This window comes from Mytilus edulis, chromosome 1 (assembly GCF_963676685.1).
Source record: "Mytilus edulis chromosome 1, xbMytEdul2.2, whole genome shotgun sequence".
Taxonomy (NCBI): Eukaryota; Metazoa; Mollusca; class Bivalvia; order Mytilida; family Mytilidae; genus Mytilus; species Mytilus edulis.
The window spans coordinates 97,822,733-97,835,504 of record NC_092344.1 but is presented as its reverse complement, the minus strand read 5'-3'; the positions used below and the strand labels follow the sequence as shown (position 1 = coordinate 97,835,504).

Genomic DNA, 12,772 nt, shown 5'->3' with positions numbered 1-12,772 from the left:
ATGGATTCTGATTTAAATTGTACTATTAGTTCGGTTTTTTTTTTATTTAGCAGTAATAGAGTAGAAATAGAATATTATATTTTTGTTGAATTGATTCTGATTTGAATTGTAATATGGGTTCGGTCGTTTTATTTCGCAGTTATGGAGTAGCAAAAGAATGTTATATTTTTATTTCCTGAAGATTATTTTGGAAAAGCACAAAAGAAAGAAAAGAAAAAGATTTGATAATATTTTATTTAGAATTAAGTTTGTGGAGATAGTGATCATTGGATTTTTATTAGACACTTTCTAGCAAGTCACCTTGCACAACACACAGTATTCATATTAATTTGAGTTACCTCCCCATATACATATTTGTAGCAAAACTAATGCAAGTATTTGACTCTCTTGTTGTGCCTATTGCTCTATACGATAGTGTAGGTTGGTGAATTGGTAAACATGGATCCAGATCCATTCGAACACTTGCAGTTGAACTTTATCAAGGAAATTCTAGGAGAACATTGCAAAACATCAAATGTTGCATGTTTAGTCGAGCTGAACAGATTGCCCTATATACCAGAATAAAATCTTCAGCAATAAAACATTTGCTCCAAATAAATGAGTCGAATAATGCTCTTGCTCTAAAAATATACAATGCAACTGAAAAAAAACTAATTGATTAAAAAAATAATATAAAAAAATAAAATTTCATACTTGGATTAATTGTTTTCAATCAAAATGCATTTAACACACATTCAAGAGAGGATCAAATATACAGCCTGTCGAAAGCACTGACATCCATAATTTTTTTATAGACTTTTTCAATATACTGCATAAGCCAAAATGCCCTCGTATGTTGATCAATACAAATCTAAATGTGATAGATCAACATTTTGTTTACTCAATAGAAACTTGCTGGTAGAAAAAAAATGTTAATAATTAAAAGATATAAGATTGCTGCAAATCATTATGTCCATTCTTTAAGGAGGAAACCAAAAAAAAAACCAGAAGCGTAAAGCCAATTTAAAAAAAAAGAGATACAACCCATGGCATTACTCCTATGTTCTATTTTAAGCAATAATGGTTTTTTCTGATGATGAATCAAAATATCGAATACAATTTATGAACTAGACATACCAAGAAACAGTCACACACAGTAAAAATAATAAAATTCCATATGAGAATTTTGAAAAATTATAAAAATAGTTTAAAAACGATGAAGGACGACGCCAATTGATGCTAAGATCACAAGGGGCTCTTTTTACATGCATAAATTCTTATGACAAAATTTGATCATAAGTTACACGAAATAAGTCGTTGAGCCTTTATGCAGGTGATTTAAACAGATAATCACGCCCATTTTATTAGAATTTATTAACAATGTATCTGGAACAAGAAAACATGAGTTACTGCTTGATGCACAAAACAAGAAAACATTAGTAATGCTTTAAACATGTACGAAAATAAATTATGTTCAAATTTTTGTTCCCTTATTTTTGATTACTTGATCACTCTCCGTGGAAAATATTTTCAAAATTATGATTTATTAGATCTGTTTGACCTTTGGATGGCATTCCCACCAATGTATAATGTTCTTGGGGCTCCAGATGATTTGATCTGATTCAACCTATCTCTAGCCGACAAAGCATTAACAGCGTCGTATATTTCGGACAACTTTTGATTCTGTTTATCTAGAACTGTTTTATAAGTTGAATCCTCGGCTGATGATTTTTCTTTCTGAACGCGTATTATCTCATGAATTCTTTCATAAGCATTCTCGATATCTCGTTTCAAATCATCACGTTCTTTTTCCTTTTCGTCTAGTTCTGATCTAAGATTCCTGTTCTCAGTCAACAGATGTTTGGCCTCACTATCGGAATTTAGTTTTCCTTTTCTTACAGTTGATGCTTCATCTTGAAGTTCTTCTATTTTATCTTTCAATCGATCAACTTCTTCCTTTAACAGTGTATTTTCGGCTTTTAGTTGAGAATTTTCTAAGTTTGATTGTGTCAGTTTTTGCCATCGTTCGTTTTCCTTTTCTCTCAAATCCTTCTGATGTTGTTTCAGTTGGTCATATTTCAATTTTAGTTTTTCACATTCGTTTTGTTTTCGTTGCAGACTTTCGATCCCATCTTGTAGAGATTTTATGGCACTGTCATTCTGTAGTAGCATTTGTTTCTTCTCATGTTCCCATTGTTCACTGAATTTCCCTAATTTGGCCTCCATATTTTCTTCCATCTCTCGTATATCATCTTCTCTTCTTTTTTCAAAATTAGTAACTAATTCCTCAGTTAACTTTCCGCTGAATTCAGATAGGACTTTTGACATAACAGAAGCAACTTGGTCCATATGTGCATATCCACTGGAAAGTGCTGGCTCTATCTAAAACGATAATACATAAACTATATACACACTTTATAAACACTAGTAAACTAATATCCAAGTTTGACACAAAATAAAGTTGCCGTTTTCTAGTGCTGATACCTGACATTTTATATTTATTCTCCCCCCCCCCCCCCCCCCAATAATTATCAATCTTATTCCATAAAAAACGTCTAAGATCTTCTAATCGTATTTAGTTTTCTTCGTCGATAAACAAGGACTTATGGCAAGCCAATTTGACCGTTTATTCGAATTTCAAGATATCTCACATAAGTTATAAGATATCTTAAGGAATTCGAATAAATATTAAAATCGGCTTGCTCTTCGTATTGTCCTGAAATCTAACTCCTTGTAGGAATTAATGCACTTTTTATTTTCGTTTATCTTTAACACCGCAATAGAATTCAGTTAATAGAGAAGCTATTAACCCGTAATCTACAAACAGGTAAATTGAAGCGAAATCGCCAATCGCCTCCTTATATATATGAATAATTGTCCGTCAAATGAGGATTTTTAACCCTACATGAGTTTTTTTGTTATTATTATTTTAATTAAATAGAACGAAAAGAAAAGCTGTAAATATCGAACATTATAATCCTTACAGGTGTTGTAGCACCTAAATGACGATATTTATCCATTGTTTTGCGTTTTACTATCAGTCTTTAACACTTCAATAAATAGAAAGAAACCATATATAGCAAAGCTGTCTTTGTGATGGCTTTTGTGTTTTTTAAGTTTTCTGTACTACTAATCTAATGTATTATAAGTATATATCTCTGATCTCGTTATCCTTATATACACGAGCGCGCGTTTTGCAATAGATCAGAAATTTAATAAGATTGATTTTACATAACAATCTAGGACAAACTCAAAGGGGCACTAGCTACGAGATACATAAAAAAATATAAGATGTGATTGTTTTATTGTCAATCATTAACAATAGTTATCAAAGGTACCAGGATTATAATTTAGTACGCCAGACGCGCGTTTCGTCTACATAAGACTCATCAGTGACGCTCATATCAAAATATTTATAAAGCCAAACAAGTACAAAGTTGAAGAGCATTGAGGATCCAAAATTCCAAAAAGTTGTGCCAAATACGGCTAAGGTAATCTATGCCTGGGATAAGAAAATCCTTAATTTTTCGTAAAATTCAAAGTTTTGTAACAGGAAATTTATTAAAATGACCACATTATTGATATTCATGTCAACACCGAAGTGTTGACTACTGGGCTGGTGATACCCTCGGGGACGAAACGTCCACCAGCAGTGGCATCGACCCAGTGGTGTAAATAGTTATCAAAGGTACCAGGATTATAATTTAGTATGCCAGAAGCGCGTTTCGTCTATATAAGACTCATCGGTGACGCTCATATCAAAATATTTATAAAGCCAAACAAGTACAAAGTTGAAGAGCATTGAGGATCCAAAATTCCAAAAAGTTGTGCCAAATACGGCTAAGGTAATCTATGCCTGGGATAAGAAAATCCTTAATTTTTCGTAAAATTCAAAGTTTTGTAACAGGAAATTTATTAAAATGACCACATTATTGATATTCATGTCAACACCGATGTGTTGACTACTGGGCTGGTGATACCCTCGGGGACGAAACGTCCACCAACAGTGGCATCGACCCAGTGGTGTAAATAGTCATCAAAGGTACCAGGATTATAATTTAGTACGCCAGACGCGCGTTTCGTCTACATAAGACTCATCAGTGATGCTCATATCAAAATATTTATAAAGCCAAACAAGTAACAAAAGTGAAATAGTGGAATAATAATTCGCTACTAGCAGCCAGTATGGTCCAATTTTGTCAAAATAAGCTAAGAATAATTGATGATAAATTATTCACTTGCAAGTGAATAATTCTACCTCACTAAATCCGTATTCATGTGAACTTCAATTTAACTCAAGCTAGAGATTTATAACGCATGAATTGTGTGCGTGTTCGATTATTTAAAGTAAAATAATGTCAACATTGAAAGTGAAGAAATGTAAATCATTTGATTGACTGATTCGATTCTCAAAAGCATCATTCTTATATAGGTAAAAAGGATGATTTACATGTATTTTTAATATTATCAATAAATGAAACTAAATAGGCATAGAAGAATCCAATTCCACGAGTTTCGCTACCTATCTATATCTATGTTTATGTTTATGTTTATATCCGCAAATATGGACATCGGTAGTCCTCCTGAGGTCATCTCTACAGTTAATTTGATGGCGTATAGACTAAAATACACACGAAACGAAGATATATATTACCATGCCCATACCCATGCACTGTCAACTGATTATTTTATAATTTTTATAATTTGGATAAATGTTTAACATTGTTATAAAACAAATATGAGAGATTGAGTCCAATCGGTGAACATGATTTTGACAGCTAGTGCCCCTTTAAATAATAAAAATGAACAAGACTAGAGTTACAAATAAGCTGACTTCGTAGAAGTTGTCCATGGACTCTTTATATGACTTATTCTGATATGACGATATTTAATAACTTTTGCATTATATTTTGCCCGGTGAGCGATTTGGGAGCTTTATAGCTGTGTAATTAATCGTTATGCACTTCGAGTCACTCGAAACCTAGGTCTTAAAAAGAACTTACCGTTTGAACAGGTTGCCTCTTGTGGGGAGTCTTTGCTCTCACTGACCCTGAAAAGCAGACAGAAGATTTTCTCTGTATTCCAACTTCACAAGCAGGGTCAAATAATTGATTGATTTAACTTTTTGGTTTACACCGATTTTTACTTTTTTGGGGGCAAAAGTGTCCCTTGAGGACTATTTACGCTTGTGTAATCATATGGCGACGTTGACCTTTGGTCGTCGTAAACCAAAATTATAACCTTTCACCCCCCTCCCCCCTCTTTTTTTTTTTTTTTTTAAACTTGATGGTAAAGGTCTACTCTATTGTGTTTCCTAAACAGACGATCCCCATTTTGCACCTACAGTAGATTATAGCTTTAGTTAAAAAAATTCTCAAAAATGACCAGTAAGTCACGGTCGATCTAGCCTGACACTTAAAAAAAGCAGACATCACTGAAACGTCCATTTTAACAAAATGTGCAGGTTTTGGTATTTTTTTTGCTATTTTCAAAAGAACTATTTTAGATAGAGGAAAACTGTATACTTAAAACGATAAGCACGAGATGTCTGACATGTCAGAAAGGAGACTCGATTTTTAACTGTTTTTGTACTATTGACTACATTTCGTTAAAGAGCGAGATTGTATGCTGCTAAAAGAATCAAAATTTTATCGAAATTAGTTTGTGAAAGATGATTTCCAATGTTTTCAGTGCATGGTTTTAATTATTGCATATTTCATCAGTTGAACGAGTTAAGCTTCCAAAACCTCTATAGTTATAAAACATTAGGCGTTTAAAAAGTAGATATAATATAGTACTAATAGAATAGAATGTGGCGAATTTCTTGAAAATTCGTAAATTAAATTCTTGGTCTTATTGTAAAGTGGGTATCATCGCCCAGTAATACTGGTAATGTTGAGGTGAAGAAAACAAACAGCTTGTATGACAAATGTGTAAACTACAAATTATATCGAAATGTTGTATATACCTTTTAAAAATTATGTCTTCGAACGTTTCTAAATTCAATCACAAACGTATTTTTTTGTATAACCTGAAATTCTGAAATTGATATCTGAAATTTTTTTCTTGATATATCATGAAAGTAAACATGATGTTGGTAAAAACAAGTTATGGCTAACTTGATCTGCTTCCATAGCAAATTGTTTTATACCTAAACTTGACCAAATATTTCTCAAAATCACTGAACATATGAACTCATGTATTGCATCTGATGCTGACTTGTAGCAGAAAATTTGTTTTGTTTTTTTCGTATTTTTGTAAAAAAAAAAAAAGCATTATGTATTTAAGATAAACAATTACCATTATCCAGCTTTACCACTGTATTTTGAAGTCTCTCCACCACATAAAACTGTCGCTCATTTTGAAGTGCTTCCAGAAAGGCATGGTATGCTGCAGGGTGTGATGATGACAGCAACAGTTGAATGAATTCATTAAACTTTCTCTGAGGAGTAGGTGGAGTTGCAGCATCAATCCTGGAACGATGCTCTAACTGAAACACATCTCGCTCAATTAGACAATCCAGCAGTGGATCTAAATCTAGCATTCTTTCTTTCAGATATGTCAAATTTTGAGTAATCCTTTTTCGATGTTCTTTATTCATATTGTATCTTTCTTTGCTATTTTACCATCATCAAATTATATGTGTTGATTTTCCGTCTTGTATTATGATTTAAATTGAATATCACCAAACTTATAAATTCTGTTTAATGCAACTTAAAGTGATAGGTGTGCTCAATATGCCACATGCACAAATCTCCGAGTGAATGCCATTCTAGCTAGCAAATTACTTATTTGGTATCGATTATTTAAACTTAAAAGCGATTCAACGGTTAAAAATTTACTTAACCCAACCTATCATTTATACATCAATACATGTGAATTTAAATGCAAACATTGTCAAAATACATGACAATGTAATGTTTACGGTAACTTGGATAAGTCCAATATTGTATCTGTACAAAACTTCTATTCAAATCGATTTCTGATGTATACAACCCATGCTTTTCCAATTTTAATATAAGGATTACTCAAACATTATTATAATATTACCAATTTCCTTCCTGTTGGGACTTATAGTTAACTAATAATGAAATGGTAACAGAACACATTATATTGATATCAATCTACAGGTTATTTCTATAATTCTTTTCACACGTATTTAAAGTCAAAACCTTGTGGACACTTATCCAAAATGTTCGATTCCTAGTACTGATGAAATTCAGAACTGGACGTCCCTTATGGATTTTAAATGTTTGTAATCAGGATGCCTGATCAATAATGATACATTTTTCTACGCCAATTTTTTTTTATATGGACAAGAACTTTTTATCATAGCATCTTTTGCATGTTAATCAGTGTATCAATCTGAGAAGTGCGGCTACGGTAGTTTTTTGGGTTTTACTTATCTACTTTTTACAATTTGAATCCAATACTTGTATTTGATGTTCGACCTCAAATAATCTATTTTTTTTTCGAATTAAACCGAACCTTTTGTCTTCAAATAATCTAATTTTTTTTCGAATTAAACCGAACCTTTTGTCTTCAAATAATCATTTTTTTTCCGAATTAAACCGAACCTTTTGTCTTTTGACAACAAGGCATCGCTGTCACATTGGTGCATTACCATAAACGATTTTTGTCATAATTACCAGTGTCACCTCTTGAAAGAAAAACCCTTTTCATGCTTAGCACCGATGTGGGGGTAAGGTATCTGGCCTTGGAGAACTATGGCAGAATACCTTAAGGTCAAAATCAAATCAATCATTCAATTTTTCTTCAGCAAATAAGCAAGTTTAGGCAAGAATTTTGTTACTTTTTGGCGTGCAGTTGTATCCATGCCAGTGTCTATCACACCAGTAGTACCTGCGTTCACTACATACCACGGCTGGTAATCTACACACGCAGAACATTTGGTTCTGCAATGAAAACCGTGAGAGGATTTTCCGGTTGTGCTTGAGTGGAACAATTGTCACCGCTTCGAAAGGTATATACATTTCTAAATCGCAATTTTCTTATTCGACTAGTCAAAATATTGAAAATCGGAGAATGCTATGCTGTGGTGAATACTTGAACGAAGAGATACATGTATCATTTACTGATGTACGTGGAGTTAAACTCCTACAAAATCAGTTGCCGCACGACAATTTGCCTAAAAAAGTTACATTTAAATTCTAAAATGGTTCTAATTACACACCCTCAAGTTCAAATTTACTTTTTTTTCGGTCAATGGGTATGAATGTCGTTTTGGGCGGTGTGTACGCTGTTCGGTGTTGATCGACATCTTAATAAATATAAAAACCTCATATTTTCATTCTGACATGCGTAAGGGGATCGGTTCTGATTGAGGACATCGTGAATGCGTGAGGGGACGTGAAATCATAATATAATATCCAAACTATGAGTCTTTGAAAGGTGCCTTAATGTGGTCAGATTGTTCATGAGAAAACACATTTGTGTGCATGAACAAAATTAATGAGATAGAATTTTGAAATACATTTTGGGAAGATAGGTTTTACGAACAGTAAAAGGAAAACAATTGTCAACGATTTGTTTCTAGCTACAAATAAAAGTGACGCTCAGATGAAAAAAGTTCGAAAGCCAAGACAAGTACATTGAGGACCAAAAGTTCCAAAAAGTTGTGCCTAATACGGCTAGGGTTTCTGCCTGGAATAAGAACATCCTGGTTATTTCGAATAATACATAATTTTGCAACCAGTGATGTTTTATAAAATGACTATATAATAGATATACATGATAAAATCGAAGTGGTGACTAACTACACAATAAAAACGGTTACATAAAACTATCTAAACCAGCACATAAAAATTCACAGCCGAGTTAGCCAAAACCATAAACGCACAAAGTGACGTAATATATGAATTTCTTAAACAATATCCCCAAAATAAGATAGACATAATTCAGGATTAGATTTGCATTACTGATACAACATTTATCAATAACAATGAAAATTACAATATTAATTTATATCACATTGTGGACTGGTAGTAAACTATACCGATTATTTGCCCAAATCCACGAATTTGGACACATATTTGAAATTTATTGGGTAGACTTTTATTCATAAAAAGAAATGGTCATTTATGGTTATTTCAAAATTATATTTCATAATTTTTATTTATGCACACAAATGTTTTTTTCATAAACAATCTAACCATATTAAGGCAACTTTCAACGACTGATAGCTTGTATATAAAGATATGATTTCAAGTCCCCTCACGCATTCACGATGTCCTCAATCAGAACCAATCCCCTCACGAATGACAAATTGAAAATATGAGGTTTTTAGATTTATTAAGATGTCTATCAACACCGAACAGCCACCACGACGCCCAAAACGACATTCATACCCATTGACCAAAAAAAAAGTAAATTTGAACTTGTAGGTCTGTTGATAGAACCATTTCAAAATCAAAATGTCACTTTTTTAGGCAAATTATCGTGGGACAACTGATTTTGTAGGAGTTCAACTCCACGTACAACAGTAAATGATACATGTATCTCTTCGTTCAAGTATTCACCACAGCATAGCATTCTCCGATTTTTAATATTTTGATCAGTCGAATAAGAAAATTGCGATTTAGAAATGTATATACCTTTCGAAGCGGTGACAATTGCTCCACTCAAGCACAACCGGAAAATCCTCTCACGGTTTTCATTGCAGAACCAAATGTTCTGCGTGTGTAGATTACCAGCCGTGCATACTGGTTGTAAATTATTAATGGTCGATTGCATGCGATAACACCTTTTTGTCTTGACATGTTTAATACTAAAACCAGCTTGTGACTGAAAGCGGGTTGAAAGATACCAGAGGGACCGTCATACTCATAGATCGAAAATAAACTGAGAACGCCATGGCTAAAAAAGAAAGACAAACAGAAAAATAATAGTTCATAAACATATAAAACTTAAGACCAAGCAACACGAACCCCACCATAAACTTGGGATGACCTCGGGTGTTCCGGAAGGGTTAGCAGATCCTACTCCACATGTGGCACCCGTCGTGTTGCTCATGCTATTACAAATCCGTTTTTATGAATATGAGTTTATATTAGATGTGTTTTACCGCAACTGTTAAACAAATCAAAGAAAAGCAAATACTTGATTATACTTTGGTCTAATTATAAATGTTCTTTACAGGTAGGCAATAAAAACTACGACTGCTTACAATGATTTTGATCTTTTTCACTTATTATTTCCACCCTCAATTCAAAAACCTTGGGTCTGTTAGTAAATGTCTCAATGTTGTTGCCACAGGGTTGGCATATCTTGCATTCAAAAGCAACTCCAAGACAAAAACAATTTTCTCATTTTCTTGTGTAGTTGTTGGCTTTGAGCATATCAGAGTATTTAAAACGTTTGTCATGCCAATAAATTAAGTACTGACAAAAACTTAATCTATATACACCTTGAATATATGCTTTAGACAAATATTCACCTTGTTGTAAATCCTCCGAGTTCATGATATGAACTAGTCACTCTTTACCAGTGAAGATTTCAAATGATATATATGTGATCAGGTAATAGAAAATCCTGAGCAAATTATGTAATACTTTAAGTTTATTTTATCTAAAAGTAGTAGTTTTTAAAATTCTCTGAAAAAATCCTGAATTACATAAACATTATACTCAAAGAGCTGATTAAAAATCTGCATGGGGCAAATATAACAAAACTGTCAGTGTTACCTATACAAGTATATAATATTTCACACTATAGTGGACTAAATTTTAATCACATGTTTCCAACATAAAAATTTAAATAGGTATTTAACCAAATTTAATGTGTTTTTTGTAATGAATGTGGTGCAAGTAAATAAACATTAAACCAATTTCTTATTCAGTAAAGGGTCATATACAATTTGGGGAAAATTTGTCTCAGTTAATTCACCAAAAATAAAAAGATTCCTGAAATAATTATCAATCATAATCATTAGTCATCTTGGAGAAAGGCTTTCAGAAAATGTGAACATTGTCAAATATTAAAATAAGAAGGGGAGTATGATTACTTAAGAAATAAATGGAGAATATGTCCCCATGGACACAGATGATGCCCCTGCTTACATACAACATTATAAAGGGATATAACTCAAGAACAATAAAAGTGACACTACCCAAATTTGTACTTGATCTGAGTTTTGTGGTAATAAGTATTGTGTATAGGTTTCATAATGTTTGGTTGGGGCAAACTTAAGTTAGATTTTATTTGATTTTTGATGTTTAATGCCACTTTTAAGCACCGAATTTAGGCTATTTTGTGGCGGCCAGTTTTTTATTGGTGGAGGAAGCCGTAGTGCCAGGAGATAACCACAAACCTTCGAAAGGTTAAACTGACAATCTTAGTCAATTAAGATTGGAGTCAAGTGCACCCTCACAAGCGGGGTTTAAACTCACCTCAGTGTTGACTGGCTAGTGATTACAGTAATAACTACCTAGACCACTCGGCCACCAAGGCACCCAACCCAAGGTAGAAAATGGAAACTAAAATTTTGCATTTTTTTCCCATTTATAAAGGAGCATAACTTGAGAATGGTTAATGTGACACCACCAAAATTCAAACTTGATCTGTATTTTGTGGTAATAAGCATTGTGTATAAATTTCATATCATTTGGTTAAGGCAAACTTAAATTAGAGTAGAAACTAAAAAATTTGCAATTTTTCCATTTATAAAGGAGCATAACTCTATAACCATTAAAGTGACGCCACTAAAATTTAAACTTGATTTGTGTTTAGTGGTAATAAGCATTCTGTATAAGTTTCATAACTTTGGTTGAGGCAAACTCAAGTAAGAGAACGAACACCAACATTTGGGACATATGTACATACAGACAAGGGTAAAACTTAATGCCACCTCTGCTACGGCGGGGCATTAAAAATGTCCACCATATACCAAATGTTGCAAAAATTAGCAATAAAAGGTCACATCACCTTAAGTTTTTTTTTTATATAAAGATCAAGAAATTTTTTTAAGTGCTCGAATGAAGCCTCAATGATTCTCTATATGATCAACCAAATTCCCCACTAGAAAAAAAATCATTCCCAGGTCATCTACATTCTGAAATAATTAAAGAACCTTAGTAAGCACGTTCACATACCCCACTTTCTCACATTGTCACTGGACAAAACTAACTAAGAAAACAAAATTGAATCACAGTTTCCTGTCAATATGCACATCTACATAGCATGTCCTTATAATCTAAAAGGTTTCATGAAATTCTGTTGTGAGGTTTCAGAGGAGTTTTGATGACAAACTGTTGCAGTAGTATATTGAGGTAAATAAGTTCAAAGGGGAATAACACCTAGAAAAAAACCTGAATCGTAATTTCTTTTGGATATGCACATCTACATAGCATGTCCTTATTATCTACCAAGTTTCATGAAATTCTGTTGTGTGGTTTCAGAGGAGTTGAGATGACAAGAAACAGGACTGACGGACGGACAGGTCAATAATGCTTTAAACAAATACTTTACCATGAGACCAAATTTCAGAAATCCTTTTATGTAGTTTCTGAGAAAAATGCAACGAAAAATATTCATGGGAAGGACAGACGGACGGAGAAATGGATGTAGCTGACAGATGGATGACTGGACGGACAGTATACCCCATTTTTAAAAGCTTTTTAAAGCAGGGGCATAAAACAGACTTACTATTCTAGGGCACGGATGTGCTTTAAATTATATTTCTAAGCAAGTACATGAGAAACAGTCAACATTTTGCCATTTATTAAATTTACTACTTTTCAGGCTGTTTTACTCCTAAAAATGTTATATTTTTACT

At 33.0% G+C, this 12,772-nt stretch overlaps 1 protein-coding gene across 1 annotated transcript; it reads right to left on the bottom strand.

The window, feature by feature from the left end:
- Window positions 1-216: 216 nt before the first annotated feature.
- LOC139496403 (putative leucine-rich repeat-containing protein DDB_G0290503) lies at window positions 217-6,783 on the bottom strand. Its single transcript, XM_071284993.1, has 3 exons — window positions 6,280-6,783; window positions 4,983-5,029; window positions 217-2,361 (listed from the first exon to the last, which is right to left on the bottom strand). The coding sequence occupies exons 1-3, from the start codon at window positions 6,578-6,580 to the stop codon at window positions 1,516-1,518; spliced, it is 1,194 nt and encodes a 397-aa protein (XP_071141094.1). The 5' UTR covers window positions 6,581-6,783; the 3' UTR covers window positions 217-1,515.
- Window positions 6,784-12,772: the final 5,989 nt, after the last annotated feature.

Bases quoted from the DNA above. Each gene is read 5' to 3' on its own strand.
- LOC139496403 (XM_071284993.1), bottom strand. From the start codon at position 6,580: ATGAATAAAGAACATCGAAAAAGGATTACTCAAAATTTGACATATCTG. The intron at 5,030-6,279 runs GTAATTGTTTAT...TCTGCTTTTCAG, and splicing joins AGTGGTAAAGCTGGATAATG to GGTCAGTGAGAGCAAAGACT. The intron at 2,362-4,982 runs GTAAGTTCTTTT...TTATCGTTTTAG, and splicing joins AGAGGCAACCTGTTCAAACG to ATAGAGCCAGCACTTTCCAG.